Source organism: Pinus tabuliformis, chromosome 2_2, assembly GCF_031772625.1.
Source record: "Pinus tabuliformis cultivar Carrire ecotype Pingquan chromosome 2_2, CPIR1, whole genome shotgun sequence".
NCBI classification, from domain to species: Eukaryota; Viridiplantae; Streptophyta; class Pinopsida; order Pinales; family Pinaceae; genus Pinus; species Pinus tabuliformis.
The window spans coordinates 744909385-744926127 of NC_142300.1; the positions used below are offsets into that span (position 1 = coordinate 744909385).

Below are 16743 nucleotides of genomic sequence, written 5' to 3' on the forward strand. Positions count from 1 at the left end.
GTCGCATTGTTGAAGCTTTCAATTCAATATATTTCAAGTTGTTTACATGGGAGAAATAATCATCTAGGGTTTGGATCAAAGCTTGAAAAGCGTCCGAGGTTCTTAGGAATCCGAGGTTCACCATTTGCATTAAAGTTCCGTTAAAATATTCGTTTGTTTAAGGGTGTAGGTTATTTCAAATTGCTACATAGTTTTCTTTTTAATTGCTACTTAAATATGCAGTCTGGCTGGCTTGTTATAATATTAAAGATAAAATGAACTAATGTATATATATAAAAATAGAAGTGGTTTGATTTTTTATTTATAGTTTAATATGAGTGATATATTAAGTTAAGATATTATAAGAAAGTGACCATTTTTATTGATTTTGATCACTATAAAGAAGAAAACCAATATTGCTAAATTTTAATTAGGATGTTGGATATATTCCCAAAATATAGTAAAATGAGTCATCTAAGACGGTTAAAGAAAAAATTATCTTTCTCCAAAAATGCAATTTTTATACTTTTATTAAATCACATTTTGGAACTATGGTGATTTTGAAATACTTGTCTTAATGTTTTTTGAGCATGTAAATAAGATTTTAAAGAAATAATTTTCTTGGGTATCTTAAAGTCCAATAAATATTAATCATCATAGTAAAAAACATGTACTTTGAAATTTTAGAGAAAAGAACAAATTGTCAACCTTATGGTGGCCAATATCAGTTGTGGTACCTTTGGTGATAGTACTTGAGTTGGACAAAATCTAGCTTAGGTATTCCTTAGATAGTAGTCGAATAAATCTTTTATGCCTTGGCATTTGTATTTACATATTTTTTTCAGTCAATTTTGCCCAATTTTTTTAAGGATTTGTTGACACCATAATTTGGTGCCCCAATGATTTTTTAGGGTGTTAAATCAATTTATGCATTTCAAAACTCATTTTAGGCAATACAAAATCAAAACTCATTTTAGACAATACAAAATCACAATTCTATAAAATAATTTCTTACTAGATTTTAGAAGAAAAAACCAAAATACAAAAGAGTTAAAGTAAGCAATCCAAACTCAAGAAAATCATTGTTACATGTTTTCATCTTGAAATGAGCAATAGTTTCCTTTGATGCAAAATGAAAAATCCATAGACATCCTTATGTTAATTACATTTAATGGTTAAGAAAGAGGTTAATTATTTTATGTTAATTGCATCTCATGGTTAGGAGAGAGGTTAATTATTTTACTTCTCTTCTGATTATCAAATTCTAAAATATTCCAAAAGTCTACAATTGACATAAATTTAACCATACAAATAAATATAAAATATAGTTCTAAAATAAAATGCCAAACTATTTAATAACTATTCATAAATTGAATTAACTTCTCTAACTTCTCTGCAAATTTGTAGAGCTATTAGTATTCATAAATTAAATTGACTTCTCTGGATATTTGTGCGGTGGTTAATCTAAAACATGACCAACTTTAAGATCCTGAGATATGCCATATCCCTCATCTAAACCCTGTTAACAACCTAATATCCCTCATCTAAACCCTGTTAACAACCTAATATGAGATATGCCATATCCCTCATCTAAACCCTGTTAACAACCTAATATGTATGTGAATTCAATTTAGGAATGTCCTTGAAGATGTTTGCTTTCGATTTAGGAATGTCTTTGAAAATGTTGGCTTTGGAAGTAGTGGTGCAATCTCAGAAATGTAATCTGCATTTTGGTGGGCTTTGGAAGTAGTGGTGCAATCTCAGAGATGTAATCTGCATTTTGGTGCATGGACCAACATTGAAGCATGAAAACTAAATTAAACCAAGGACCAACATTGAAGAATAAAAACCAAATTAATGAAAGGGTTTACCGTAAAGTAAAAACTAAAGCATTCCAATCTAAGCATTAATTCATTTCAAATGTATAGGTAAACTGACACGAAGACGTGCTTAGGACTCAACTCAAATTATGAATAGGTTAAGATAAAGAAATATATTAAAATAAAAGTATAAAGTTGAGTTTATAATAAATTATGAAATGATCAAGATATTGAAATAAATTAAGATAAAGATTATTTGATAAAAATTATGAATAGATCAAAGTATTAAAATAAACTGAGATAATAATATAAATTTGAGTTTAATTATAATATTGAATATTTTTTTAATTAAATTTATTTAAAATTTTGTAAAATTAAAATTTAAGTATTTTAAAATTTTCAAAATATTTATATATTTAAAAACATATTTTAAATAATAAATTTTTTTAATTTTATTCAAATGTTAAATTCAAATAATACAGAAAAAAATATATTTAACCATATATCTAAAATACACACCAAAATATAATTAACAAAATCATATAAATAATAAAAACATCTTCCATAAAAAAATCACAAATGGCCTGTGTCTTCCATTAAACACAATTAAAATATAACATTACCACTGTATACTGTATTAATGTGCCTACCAACTTAAAGGTCAAATTAATGTTATTGTTCACTAAATTTCTTTGCTCCTAACATCATTATTCATCTATTCTCATACTCCATGTGGAAGGGAGCCTTCATGGTATTTCTATGTTGCCTTCTGGCGTCATTCTTCATCTCTTATAATTCTCAAAGAGGGGAATAAATTATAATGAACCTGCTCGTAATTGCGATGACACATTCAATAATTATTGAGCTACATAGAGTCAATCTCCAGTCCTGTAAACAATGCATTCACAAGTGCCCTGTATACTCAGTCTGTAACCTCCACTAAATGGAGTATGGGTGGTTGTCTTTTCTGCCTGGTCTTTGGGATTCTGATTTCAAGAATACCATCATCCATACTGGCATGTGCTTGCTCAATATCTCCATTGTCGGGTAGTAAAAATCTTCTTACGTATTCCGCCTGCCACCACTCTCCACAACCATCTAGCCGTTTATTCTGATTCCACTGCCCGCTGATCTTCAAGACGCGTCCATTCTCCACAGTAACATCAACGTCATCTTTCTTTAGCCCTGCAAATATTCAAACAAATTAAGGAATCTGCAATAGGGTAATTTATGACGGAGATAAACATATGCTGATAAACATTAACAGTAGTGACTGCGATAATGTGAAAATTTCATATGAATCACATTCCTAAGGTAAACCCTATATTATAACATAAAGCAATTGTACATCATGGTTTTATTTATTTTGATTTTGATCGTAGATTTTTAGAATATTAATTAATTTTGGGAATATTTGAAAATTTCATATACAGAAGATTCAGTTAACAGAAATGTGGTCAAACAATTAATTTAATTTTAATTCATTAAATTTTAAAATATTTTTAAAATTAACAATCTATTTATATTCACCAATATTGCTTCCTATATTGCTTCCTCCTCCATGTTTATGTTATAATTAAGGTATTTTTAGGAGTATTGTCTTATGTTTTGTTTGTTTGTAAAGTTGTTGCTGTTTTACCTAGGCTTGATTTGTAGCTTAATAAACTTAGACTCAGGAGCATCTAAGCCTTCAAAATATGGGTCACACTAGTCCTAAGCTCACTTTAGCATGTCTCCTCCTCCTAACACAAGAGCGACAGTCTCAATGAAATTGAGCAACAGTTTTAATCCCGCGATGCATTGGTAACAAAACCTATCCTCTAACAAAACTTATCCTCAAGCAATTATACTAATCAGACTATCTTCTAACAAAACCTATCCTCAACCAATATACTTTATAAAAATATTATCTTTTTATTTGAAAACATTTTTACCCATTTATCTACCTTCAAGAAGATAGGTACCAAAATGGAATAAAAACCTGATTATATTAAACATATGTGAGAGAGAAAGATGTATATACAGAGTGATATATTTGTTAATATATCAATGTATAATATTCCTGAACCAATCATATATATATCCCATCTCAACCAGCAATCTATCAGAAAATTTGTATTTAGGTTTTGTTAAATCCCTTATCAATAAACAATTCAAGTAGTACAAGATTGAAAGGGCGTCAAAACAAATATACCAGGGAGATCAGCGAGCATAAATATGCCATCATCTGTTTGGGACCAATCAACTCTTGACTTGGACAAAGAGGCAGTCTCTCTGGGCCAAATGGTATATGGCGTGTAATTCCAAAGAGGGAATGGATCGGAGGGGTCCGTGAACCTCCCGAACACGAAGGGATTGAATAAGTAACCAGACCTGAAATACGTATCCAACACATCCCTTCTTGACGAGAAGAATGAATTGAATGATGCTTCAGTCAGAGGTTCTTTCCGCCTCTCCGCTTCGCTGCAGCGACTCCCACTAGGCTGAGCCATTACTGTACGAAAAACTGCCGTGTAGCTTGATCTCAGCTCAATTCTTCAAATGCTCACAAACTATTGAATAAACAACATTGCACTACTACATGTATATATAAGCAGACTTGCAGTATAGTTGAAGTAAGAATTTTGGAAAGAATGCCATGGATTTTGCATTTTCTGTGTGCACGCCTGCAGAAAAGAGGAAGTGAAAGAAAGTGCCATGGGCGGCCATGAATTTTTAGTTCCATTAAAAAGAAGAAGAAAGGAGGGTATCATCAATTCATGTTATTCCTTTCTTACACTAAGGATAGCTTCGAATGCACGAGTTCTAGTCAATTCCAGTTCAGATCTCAGCTCAATTCCTCAGAGACTCACTGAAATAAACATTAGTCATTCAGTAAACAACATTGCATCAGTACATGTATATATACACATGAGACTTACAGTAGAGTTGAAGTATTTTTGAAAAGAATGCCAGGAAATCTTCTCTCTGTGTACATGCATGGGGAAAGGAAGAAGTGAACGAAAGAGCCATGAGCGGCCATGAATTTTAGTACCATTTAAAAATCCAAGGGCGGCCATGAATTTTAGTACCATTTTAGTAACTCCTGTTATTCCTTTTGTATACTACGGCTTACTGCGAAGGCACGACTTCAGAGGAATATTGGCAGTTTTACCAGCAAGCGAACGAGAACTTTGTTGAGATACCTTGAACGCTTTGACCCAAATCAACGTTAATTTCAAGGGCGGTTCTTGGATTTTCAATCCATTTTATTCTTGAGCTGTAGTATCAGCATCAAATTTATCATCGTGCTTCCACCTAAAGTGCTTGTAAAACCTTTACACATATATTTTCTATGACGCGGTTATCGAAGAACTAATTCTACATTACCGCGTGGTAAAATATTCCATTCCCCACCACGAAGCATTCCACTCTCTATTTGTAAATAAAATGGTCCCTTTAAGTTAATGGTCAGTGTGCCTTTCTGGATCGTGTTGCTTGGGATTGTTTTGTGTACGATATTACAGGGGGTTTTGGTTGCCTAATTTGTGGGATACATTTTTTTGTTTTTTTTTTTGTGGCGGTGGTTTTACTGCATTCTACTGAAGGGATTTCGGGGTTATGTTTTGTAAAGTATCTGAAGATTGGTTTGTGGTGGTTATCTGATTGGTTTGCAGTGGTTATCTCCATGATATTAAGTATAGTGATATGAAAATTGGTTTGTGGTGGTTATCTGATTGGTTTGCTGTGGTTATCTGATTGGTTTGCAGTGGTTATCTCCATGATATTAAGTATAATGATGTGTCTTCTTTTTTTTTGAAATATTTTGAGTTTGGCAGGTATATATATGTGTTATTATATGGTATAATGAGATAATATTTTGAGTTTGGGTTGTGATTATATATATGTATGGTATAATGTAATGTTTTATTTTTTGAGTGTTAAATTTGGTTTGTGGTTGTTATTTATGTAATTTTATTTATTTGATATATATTATGTTTTTTGTCTGTCTTTACATTGTTATTGTGAAGCTTGATTTGCTATAACTTTGAGGTGAAAGTTTTTAGGTCTTAAAATTGTTATTGTGAAGGTTGATGTGCTATAATTTTAATGTGTAAGTTTTTAGTTTTTATATTGACGTATCTAAATTGTGTGTTATTGTAAGTTTGGCAGGATATGGTTGGATAATGTGTTATGTTCATCTAAGTTAATAAATTTCCATTGTGGTGTTTGACTCAAGCTGGCTTTAGGCTACAACAAATTATGCCATAATCCTCCCGTTGGTATAGTGAGATATCTAAATTGTGTGTGTTATTGTATTTTTTGAAGCTATTTTATAAGTCCTTTAGGACATATCTAAATTGTAAGTGTGTTAACATTGTTGCTGTAATGTTTTGTTTATGTTGGCTTTGGGGTGTAAATTGTTATGGATATGTCATAACCTTCAACCCTTGTTGAATTTTGTGTCATTGCCATATGTAATAATTTTTTTTGTATTGAAAATTGATTTTGCAATGTAACTCAATAGGTTGTTTCATACATTAGTTGACATTGTCTTTGTAAGTCTCTAGGTTAACATGGTACCATCTTTTTTTTGTCTGTTATTTTTAGCATGCAATTATTATCTATATAACATTACAAATTATCTTGCTATAGTAAGCTATCTAAATTATGCATGTTAATAATAACATTGTTGTTTTAATATGTAAATTTACTATAAAATTATAAAATATTTTATTGCAAAAAACATATCTAAATTATTTATGTTAATAACATTATGATTGTTTTGTTAAATAAATTGGTTTTAATATATAGATTTTGATAACTTCCTCTTCACTACATTTTTGATAATTTTAATAACTTGCTACATATATTTTGATGTGTAAATGTTTTCTATACCATATTATAAGGTATTATATAATGCAAATCTTTATATTGAAATTTTGTTCCATATAAATATTTCTATATTTCTTACATATACTTATTTATTATTCTTATTATTTTTATTTTTAATTTAATAAAATTATAAAATTATTTTTTATAAAATTGTTAAAAATTAGCTTATAAATTTATTTATTTTTTATTTAATTCACTTTGAAAATTTTATATAATAATATTAACTTGATTGTTTCTTTATTGGAAGTTCCATAGACTTTTTATTACTAAACAAGAAAAAACATTACATATCTATGACAATTGGCTTGCCACTAGGGAAGCCAAACTAGTCACATCGACAAGGTTTGAAGTCATGAACAATACCCCATATATATTGTTGTACCTTAAGAAACCAATTTCTTGGCTGTAGGGAAATTGTGCTTAAGACATTAATAAATATTATTTACTGTCACTTATTTGTCACTTAGATATTTGTTGTGTCTTTAAATGAAGGACCTAGAGACTTGGTCTTTAACCCTTAGTACATGTATGACCAGAAAATCTCAGAATGCCATTTGTTGCTAGATATAGATGATGAATGAAGAAAGCTTGAAGGAAAAGTTAAATATAGTATGCTGATATTTCACAGAAACTACTATCCATCACTTAGAAGAATTATGGAAATGAGAACTGAATCAAGACAATATGCTGCTTAACACAGAAACTACTATCTGTGACTCTGGGAGAAGTTAAAGATAATATGCCGGTCTTTCACAGAAACTATTATCTATAATTTAGAAAAGAAGGTGGGAACTTCAAGTATAGGAGCGATCTTTTAAGGAATTTTAAATTTATCTACATAAGCAAATAAAGACCTGCAACTTCATTACTATACTTGAAAGAAGAAAACATAACATGACACATAATAGAGAAAATTACAAAATTATGCCCAACAACTCATGGAAACTTCTGATTTTTTCATTAATCGATGATGATATTAGGAACACAGTGGCCTAGTCTCCGGTTTCTCCAAAATTCCAACCCCCAACCCTTTACAATTCCCTTTTTGGGCTTTTATCTCTTCTACCAAATCAGTTTTGGAATTGATTTCTTGGAACAATTAATAAACTGCTTTATAGCAGTCATAAAACTATTTTCTCTTTGGAATTAGTCAGCTTTATTATATATACAATATTAAACCTCAGAAAATATGTAAATTGCGCCAAAATCTTTGAAAATATATATGTTGGGAATGCTATGATTGGCGAGAACACCAAATAACCCAACCAATCACCTTTTCTTCAAATTCAGGTTAAACACTAATTTTTCCCTTATTCAGCGAAATCAATGTAAAGTGGAACTCAAAAAGAGTTAACAATGTTTCATAACCTATCGGGTCTGCCAATTCAATGTTCCCATATATACAATATCACAAGTCGCAATCGGCGAAAGGGTCTTACCCCGTATAAATGCTCCCACTGCAATTTGCGATTGCAATTCAATTGCATTTCTTTTACTGCTTAATCATGCCTTTTAGACTCAAATGCCTTTTAAATAATGATGAGACTCATGGAACTGAAAAGGAATCAATAATGCTTCAAAAAACTTATCGCGTCCGCCCTTTAGCCTTTTAAATACACCTTAATACCCTTACGGACTCGATTTGTCATAAATCTTAATTTAATAATTCATCAGGTTCGGAATCATTATCGCGGATCGCAATCAGCAAAAGAACCAAGACATATGTGTTTGGTGCTTTACGGACCCACTGACATTATAAAACATAATATATATATGCTTCGGGTCCATCTGTTCTCCACCGTAGATTTTAACCCCAAGATCTGACGGCTATCATTGATTTCGGGTGGGGTATTTGCACGAGGGTTAACACCTTTTTGGACCTGATAAGAATTATAAACTCCCAACTCATAAAAGTTTGGGTCCGCTCCTTACGGTTAATGCCCAGACTTGTTCACGCCCGATGACCATTGGATGGTGAGGTCTTTAGATCCTACGGTCCAGATTGATACCCGTCTTCTCTCTCTGCCAGCACTCAAATTGAATCTCTGTCATTGATCTTCTTCCTGATCCGATGGTCCACATTTGATATTAACTTCATATAATCGGTAATCGGTGATTCCCCGTGGTAATAACATAACTACCCGCTGTGTTTTGCGATTGCGATCTAATCGCATTGCTAACACACACACACATATATTGATTATGACTCCATATAACTATTTATATTGTGATTTAATATGATCGCATGGGCCAATTCTTTTACACTTGTTTCTTTTATGTTTTGACTCCGATATGCAATTTATTACATCTCCCTCTTGCCTTATCTTTTAAAAAATATTTTCAAGTGATTTTTGAATGAAACATGAATATTAAAGGCAACAAAAAATACATGTTACAACATCTGGCTCCACCCAGGGATAGTGCTTTTGCCTCAGAAGCACTAAGAACTACAGATTAGTGCCTTATCCATTGGGCATGGAGTCATATATTGCTTTTCCAAGCTTAACTCTGTGAAAATTTTGTACAGGGATCCGAGGCTGATATATGCAGTGATAAGATGCTTGCACTTTAATAGCAAAATTTTGAGAATCATAGGTCAGTAGCCTTAGTTGGGCATGGAGTCCAAAATTGTGAAAACCATGAAATTTGACAAACTGGAACCTGACAATCTTGAAGTCTGAAGCCTCTGCAAAGTAGTTTCCAACTGGGAAAGTCAACCTTATTCATCAACTAATGATTAAACTGAAGAACTGCAATTGGAAAACCAAATGTTCAACACCTAAGCTTATTTATGTACAAGACCCTAGATATGTACATGACTGACCTCAACGAGGTGAAGTCAATCTTCCAATGATACCAGATTAGCATTTGAGTGCATAATCTTGAACCATTCTGCCAGTGAATTTTTAAAATACAATTCATCCTGAACGAAAACTAAATTATGCATAAGGGCAGCTCACACCAAAAATTAGAAGAGTATCCACAAAATGATATGTGTAGGCCGCTGATAAATTATTCCATGTATGTTTGAAGTTGATTCTTGAGAGTGACAAGTTTCAGCAGTTGGTTATACATTCACACCTGTGATTTTCACCTACAAAATTGATTGGCGACTCCACTGTACTTTGAAGTTTTCTTTTCTGGGTTTCAATGGATCTCCCTGCATTCTTAGTCCATAAATTTGATCCATTTGATTTTACTAGGATCATTGGCTATCCTCATGATATGCCTGCATTTTCTGTGTGGAATGAGTATCTTCCAAAATTCAATAGAAAGAAATATGAAGATCCAACTCAGCATCTCCAAGAGTTTCATGAATGCATGGAGCAGCAGGGCATCATTCATGAAGATGTTAAGATGAAGTCATTTCGGTTTTCTTTGGACCTAGAAGTTGGGGATTGGTTCATGTCTCTGCCTTTTGCAAGCATTTCATCTTTGAAATATTTCCATTCAGTATTCAATTCTTCTTGTAGAATTTGTTATCCACACAAGTCTCTTTTTGAAGGTTGTTTTGAATATTATCATGCTAAAGAAACTTTAAAGGCTCAAGATCATCTTTTTGATGAAACTAATGATTTTGTTGATAATATATCAAGCATCCAGAGAAGTTATAGCTAGATTACCTATGAGCAAGTCTTTGAAAACGAGGAACTATCGTTTTCTCAAAATGATGCAGAGAAGTTTATAAAGCCTGCCTCTCCAATAATCTCCCTAGCAGATAATTGGTTGACTCTATTCCAAGCAGATCAAGAGAGTATTCAAATAGAGGAAAGTTCAAGCATGCATCAAGAATTTTTGCTCAGTGGTCAAGAGGAGGAAGAAATAATTAAGTTGAAAATAAATTCCCAAAGTTCTTATTTTATTAAATTTGATGATCCTCCTATCTATAATGAAAATGGTTTAAATGGGGAACAAGATGAAGCTCTTCAAGTGCATCAGTTGGGTGTTGAACATACAGGAAGAAACCAGCAAGTGGGATATGTTGGACAACAATATATTGAGCCATCTATCATAGAAAAAGAGGCTATCTCATGTAAAAAGGAAGTTGATAAAGAGGTTGTATATCACTGCATTGAAGAACATAATGATGCCCATGGATCAGAGGTAAATAATCTATTTGAAGTTGATCATATGTCGTATAGTAATGTGAAAAAATTCCTTTTTCTTCCTGAAGTTACAATTACAAGTTATTTTCAATCAAAGCTTAGAGATGAAAAGTGGAGACATGAAAGTGACATAGATCATTTTCTTAAAGATGTTACTGATTGTTCTGTTAAGCATATTATCCCAACAAAAGGTCTATTTGGGCAAGAACCTTCATACATAGAGAATTTCTTTTTTGGAGCTGATTAGGATCATAATTTTTCTTATACTTTTGAAGATCCTGTGGTAGATTACATGGAAGAATTTATCAGCAGTCTACACATATCATTTTGTGGATACTCTTCTAATTTTTGTTGTGAGTTGCCTTTATGCATAGTTTATTTTTCATTCAGGATGAATTGTATTTTAAAAATTCACTGGTAGAATGGTTCAAGATTATGCACTCAAATGCTAATCTGGTATCATTGGAAGATTGACTTCACCTGATTGAGATCAGTCATGTACATATGTAGGGCCTTGTACATAAATAATCTCAGATGTTGAGCATTTGGTTTTCCAATTGCAGTTCTTCAGCTTAATCATTAGTTGATGAATAAGCGTAACTTTCTCAGTTCGAAACTATTTTGAAGAGGCTTCAAACTTCGAGATTGTCAAGTTCCAGTTTGTCAAATTTAAGGATTTTCACAGTTTTGGACTCCATGCCTAACTAAGGCTACTGATCTATGATTCTCAATATTTTGGTATCAAAGTGCAAGCATCTTATCACTGCAAATATCGGCCTAGGATCACTGTACAAAATTTTCACACAGTTAAGCTTGGCGAAGCAATATATGACTCCATGCCCAATGGATAAGGCACTAATTTGCGGTTCTTAGTGCTTCTAACCCTTTACAATTCCCTTTTCGGGCTTTATCTCTTCTATCAAATCAGTTTTGGAACTGATTTCTTGGAACATCTAATAAACTGCTTCATAGTAGTTATAAAACTATTTTCTCATTGAAATTATTCAACTTTATTATATATACAATATTAAAACTCAGGAAATATGTAAGTTGTGCCAAAAGCTTTGAAAAAATATATGTCAAGAATGATCTGATTGGAGAGAACACCAAATAACCCGACCAATCACCTTTTCTTCAGATTCGGCTTTAACACTATTTTTCCCTTTATTCAGTGAAATCAACAGATTCAGCTTTAACAATAATTTTCCCTTTATTTAGTGAAATCAATGCAAAGCGAAACTCAAAAAGAGTTAACTATGTTTCATAACCCATCAGATCCGCCCATTCAATGTTCCCATATATAAAATATCGCAAGTCGCAATCTGCGAAAGGGTCTTACCCCATATAAATTTTTAGTTGTTTTGAATAAAAGCAATTGAATAAGAGCACTTTTCCTTGGGTTTATTGAGTTTGAAGCTTATTCTTGAGAATGAAAAGTTTTAGCAGTTGGTTGTACAATCACACGTGTGATTTTCACTTATAACATTGATTGGCAACTCCAATGCAATTTAAAGTCTTCTTTTCTAGGTTTTAATGGCTCTCCATGCATTCTTAGTCCATAGATTTGATCCATTTGATTTTACTGGGATCACTGGCTATCCTCATGATATGCCAGCATTTTCTATGTGGAATGGGTATCTTCCAAAATTCAGTAGAAAGGAATATGAAGATCCGGCTCAGCATCTCCAAGAGTTTCATGAATGCATGGAGCAACAGGGCATCATTCATGAAGATGTTAAGATGAAGTTGTTTATGTTTTCTTTGGACCTAGAAGCTATGGATTGGTTCAGGTCTTTGCCTTTTGCAAGCATTTCATCTTTGAAAGATTTCCATTCAGTATTCAATTCTTCTTGTATAATTTATTATCCACACAAGTTTATTTTTGAAAATTGTTGTGAATATTATGATTTTAAGGAAACTTTAAAAGCTCAAGATAATCCTATTGAAGAAACTGATGATCTTGTTGATAATATATCAAGCATTCAGAGAGATTATAGCCAGATTAACTATGAGAAAGTCTCTGAAAGTGAGGAACCATCATTTTCTCAAAATGATGTAGAGAAGTTTATAAAGCATTCTTCTTCAATAATCTCTCAAGCAAAGAATTGGTTGACTATGTTCCAAGTAGATCAAGAGAATATTCAGATGGAGGAAAGTTCAAGTATGCATCAAGAATTTCTGCTCAGCAGTCAAGAAGAGGAAGAAATGATTGAGTTGCAAATAAATCCTCAGAGTTCTTATTTTTTTAAATTTGATAATCCTTCTATATATAAAAAAAAACGTTTTAAATGGGGAACAGGATGAAGTTCTTCAATTGCATCAGTTGGGTGTTGAACCTATAGGAAGAAACCAGCAAGTGGAATATGTTGGACAACAATATATTGAGCCATCTATCATAGCAAAAGAGGCTATCTTATGTAAAACGGAAGCTGGTAAAGAGGTTGTATACCATTGCATTGAAGAACATAAGGATGCCCATAGATCAGAGGTAAACCTATTTGAAGTTGATCATCTGTCGTATAGTAATGTGAAAAAATTTCTTTTTCTTCCTGAGGTTAGAATTACCAATTATTTTCAATCAAGAGATGAAAAGTGGAGACATGAAAGTGACATAGATCATTTTCTTAAAGGCATTGCTGATTGTTCTGTAGAACATATTATCCCAACATAAGGTTTAATTGAGTAGGAACCTTCAGACATAGAGAATTTCTTTTTTGGAGCTGGTCAAGAACATATTTTCTCTCATACTTTCGAAGATCCTATGGCACATTACATGGAAGAATTTATCAGCAGTATACACATATCATTTTGTGGATATACTCTTAATTTTCGTTGTGAGCTGCTTTTATGCCTATTTTATTTTTTGTTCAGGATGACTTGCATTTTCAAGATTCATTGGCTAACCTGGTACTATTGGAAGATTGACTTCACCCGATGGAGATCAATCATGTACATATGTAAGAACTTGTACATAAATAAGCTCATGTGTTGAGCATTTGGTTTCTAGTTGCAGTTCTTCAGTTTAATCATTAGTTGATGAATAAGGGTGACTTTCCCAGTTGAAAACTGGTTTGCAGAGGTTTCAGAATTCAAGATTGTCAGGTTCCAGTTTGTCAAATTTCATGGTTTTCGCAGTTTTGGACTCCATGCCCAACTAAGGCTACTCATCTATGATTTTTAATATTTTTCTATCAAAGTGCAAGCATATTATCATTGCAGATATCGGCGTGGGATCACAATACAATTTTTTCACACAGTTAAGTTTGGAGAAGCAATATATGACTCCATGCCCAATGGATAAGGCATTGATTTGCGGTTCTTAGTGCTTCTGTGGCAAAAGAACTATCCCCAATTGGAGCCAGATGTTGTAGCTTACATTGTGCTTGAGGTTTATTTATCAGTTATATCACTATCGGGAGTTCAAACTCAATAAAACTCCTTTATATTCTTTACCCTTCCCGAAAAGTCTAAAAGAATGAAATATTTTGTTTGTTATATATCGGCATCAATAAAGGAAGAATGTAAAAGAATCGGATATAAAGGGTTATATGGAGCTAGACCCGATATGTATATATATAAGTGCATATCGAAACAAGAAAGAAATAAAGAAATATATCGGATTTACAAAGGAAACAAGTGTTAAAACATATATAGCTGGACCTGAAATACATACATTGTGTTTAAAAGTTCGGCGGGTCCGTTGCATCAAAAAGCCCTTTATATACATGCATACGAGTTCTGCTGATTTTGATTTATGATGATGAACCCGAAAAGATATATATTATATTTATAATACTGGTTGGTCCACGATAACGATAGGCTGGAACTTATATTGGTTACGCCATGATTTATAACTCTGTTGGGTCCACGATCATCACATAACGTTTATGACTTGCGCCGATTGCAGTTTACGATATCAGGCTGGACCCAAAAGAATATATATGATGTTTTATAATTGTGGTGGGTCCGTCATATCGCATAACAGATTATATATATATGGAAAGTGCAGATTGCGATGAGCGATGGGAATTTTGGACCCGATAGTTTATATGCTATATTTTATAACTTAGCGCGTCCGTCTTATCACGGGTTGTAAAAGCTTTTATTGATATATCAGAAGCCCTTCATATATATAGATATATATATATATATATATATATATATATATATATATATATATATATATATATATATATATATATATATATATATATATATAGATATATATATATATATATATATAGATTTATAAGCCCCATGGGTCCGCGAGACATACGAAAAGGCGGAATTTCGGGGGGATGCAAAGGGGTAAGTGGTTTAGTGGAACTCATCCAATTCCACTTATTGTTTGATACGTAGCAGCCGGGTGGAGAGAGGAAAAAACCCATTTCGGGCGGGTATTTTCCGGGCTTATGTCCCACTCGAAACCTTTATAGACCGTCTGATATGAAAAGCGCAGATCTACGGTGGGATGTATCGGCAGAAAGGTATACCTCAAAAAGTGTGCGGAGCCCGTATTGAAAGTGGAAAAAGCATGTTTTATAATATATTTCTTTATAAAATGTTTACAATAGAAAAATGCACATATAAAGGATTTACGCATAAGTCCAATACTTCCATAGTTATGCGGCCTAAGGGTGCGTAAGTTAAGTTTTACAGTGATTATTGGGCCGATTGTGATTTGTGATGGAAATCAACAGAGCGCTGAACGGGTGGATTTGACAGGTTTATAAAGCAAAATTAACTCTTTTGAGTTCCTTATTAATCAAAGGTTCGCCTTAATTTCGCTGTGTAAAGTCGAAAATCAAGGTTAGAGTTGAAGCTGAAGAGGAAGATAATCCAGTATATTTCTTTGTATTTTGGTCAGTCAGAATGCCCATGTAAGCCCAGGATTATACAAACTAAACGTGTTTCATTATGACTAAACCAAATTAAGCATCATTAGGGAATTACAGAGGAATTCGACAATGGATCAATAGAGCAAGCCAGCGGTTATCATCTCCTTCTAGATCTAGTTATGTTCTTGTTATTTCATGTTCTTTGAGGTGTCTTTTACCCTCTGTAAAATTCTATAATAGTTTTTACTTCATATAGTTAGAAAAGCAGTTAGATAGTTTGGGCAGTTTCAGAAATCAACAATTGTTCCACAATGTATAAATAGAGAGGGTTGGAATTTTGGAGAACCTGGAGGCTAGGCCACTGTATTCTTGATATCATCATTGATTAATGAAAGAATCAGAAGTTTCCAGGAGTTGTTGGGTATAATTTTGTAACCTTCTCTGTTATGTTTCATGTTATGTTTTCTTATTTCAAGTATAGTAATGAAGCTGCAAGTCTTTATTTGCTTATGTAGATAAAGTTAAAATTCCTTAAAAGAGCATTCCTATACTTGAAGTTCCCACCTTCTTTTCTAAGTTTTAGATAATAGTTTCTGTGAAAGACCAGCATATTATCTTTAACTTCTCCTAGATTCATAGGTGGTAGTTTATGTGTTAAACAACATATTGTCTATGATTCAGTTCTCATTTCCATAATACTTCTAAGTGATGGATACTAGTTTCTGTGAAAAGCTAGTGTATTATCTTTAACTTCTCCTTCAAGCTTTCTTCACTCATCATTTATATCTAGCAAAAAAGGCAACAAAAAATACATGTTACAACATGTATGATAATATTGTTCTAGATAACTGAGTGTACACCTATTTAGATAACCAGATGAATGAACATAACAAAAACTAGTCAGAAAGAAAGTAGGTTTGCAGAACATTTTAAAATGAAAAAATATTTTAAAGTGAGCCTTCACTAGCTTATGAAAGAATCCACTTAACTGAGAGTAAGAGCTTGGTCATCGTCCTCCCTGCTATTGATGTCTATTTTGGAAAGTTTCCTGCTGAGAATAGAGGAAAAAATCTTCCTAGGCCTTGTTGTGTTGAACCAAGATTTTGTCCTTTAGAGTTTTAATCA

At 32.6% G+C, this 16743-nt stretch overlaps 1 protein-coding gene across 1 annotated transcript; it reads right to left on the reverse strand.

The window, feature by feature from the left end:
* Positions 1–2499: 2499 nt before the first annotated feature.
* On the reverse strand, positions 2500–4342 carry LOC149194828 (18.1 kDa class I heat shock protein-like). Its single transcript, XM_089407924.1, has 2 exons — positions 3994–4342; positions 2500–2984 (listed from the first exon to the last, which is right to left on the reverse strand). Exons 1-2 carry the CDS (start codon positions 4289–4291, stop codon positions 2722–2724), a joined length of 561 nt encoding a protein of 186 aa, XP_089264050.1. The 5' UTR covers positions 4292–4342; the 3' UTR covers positions 2500–2721.
* Between the last annotated feature and the right edge of the window lie 12401 nt (positions 4343–16743).

What these genes read in the sequence shown, in the direction of transcription:
- LOC149194828 (XM_089407924.1), bottom strand. Translation starts at nt 4,291, where the DNA reads ATGGCTCAGCCTAGTGGGAGTCGCTGCAGCGAAGCGGAGAGGCGGAAA. An exon ending in TATGCTCGCTGATCTCCCTG is followed by an intron (nt 2,985 to 3,993) that starts GTATATTTGTTT and finishes GAATATTTGCAG; the next exon opens with GGCTAAAGAAAGATGACGTT.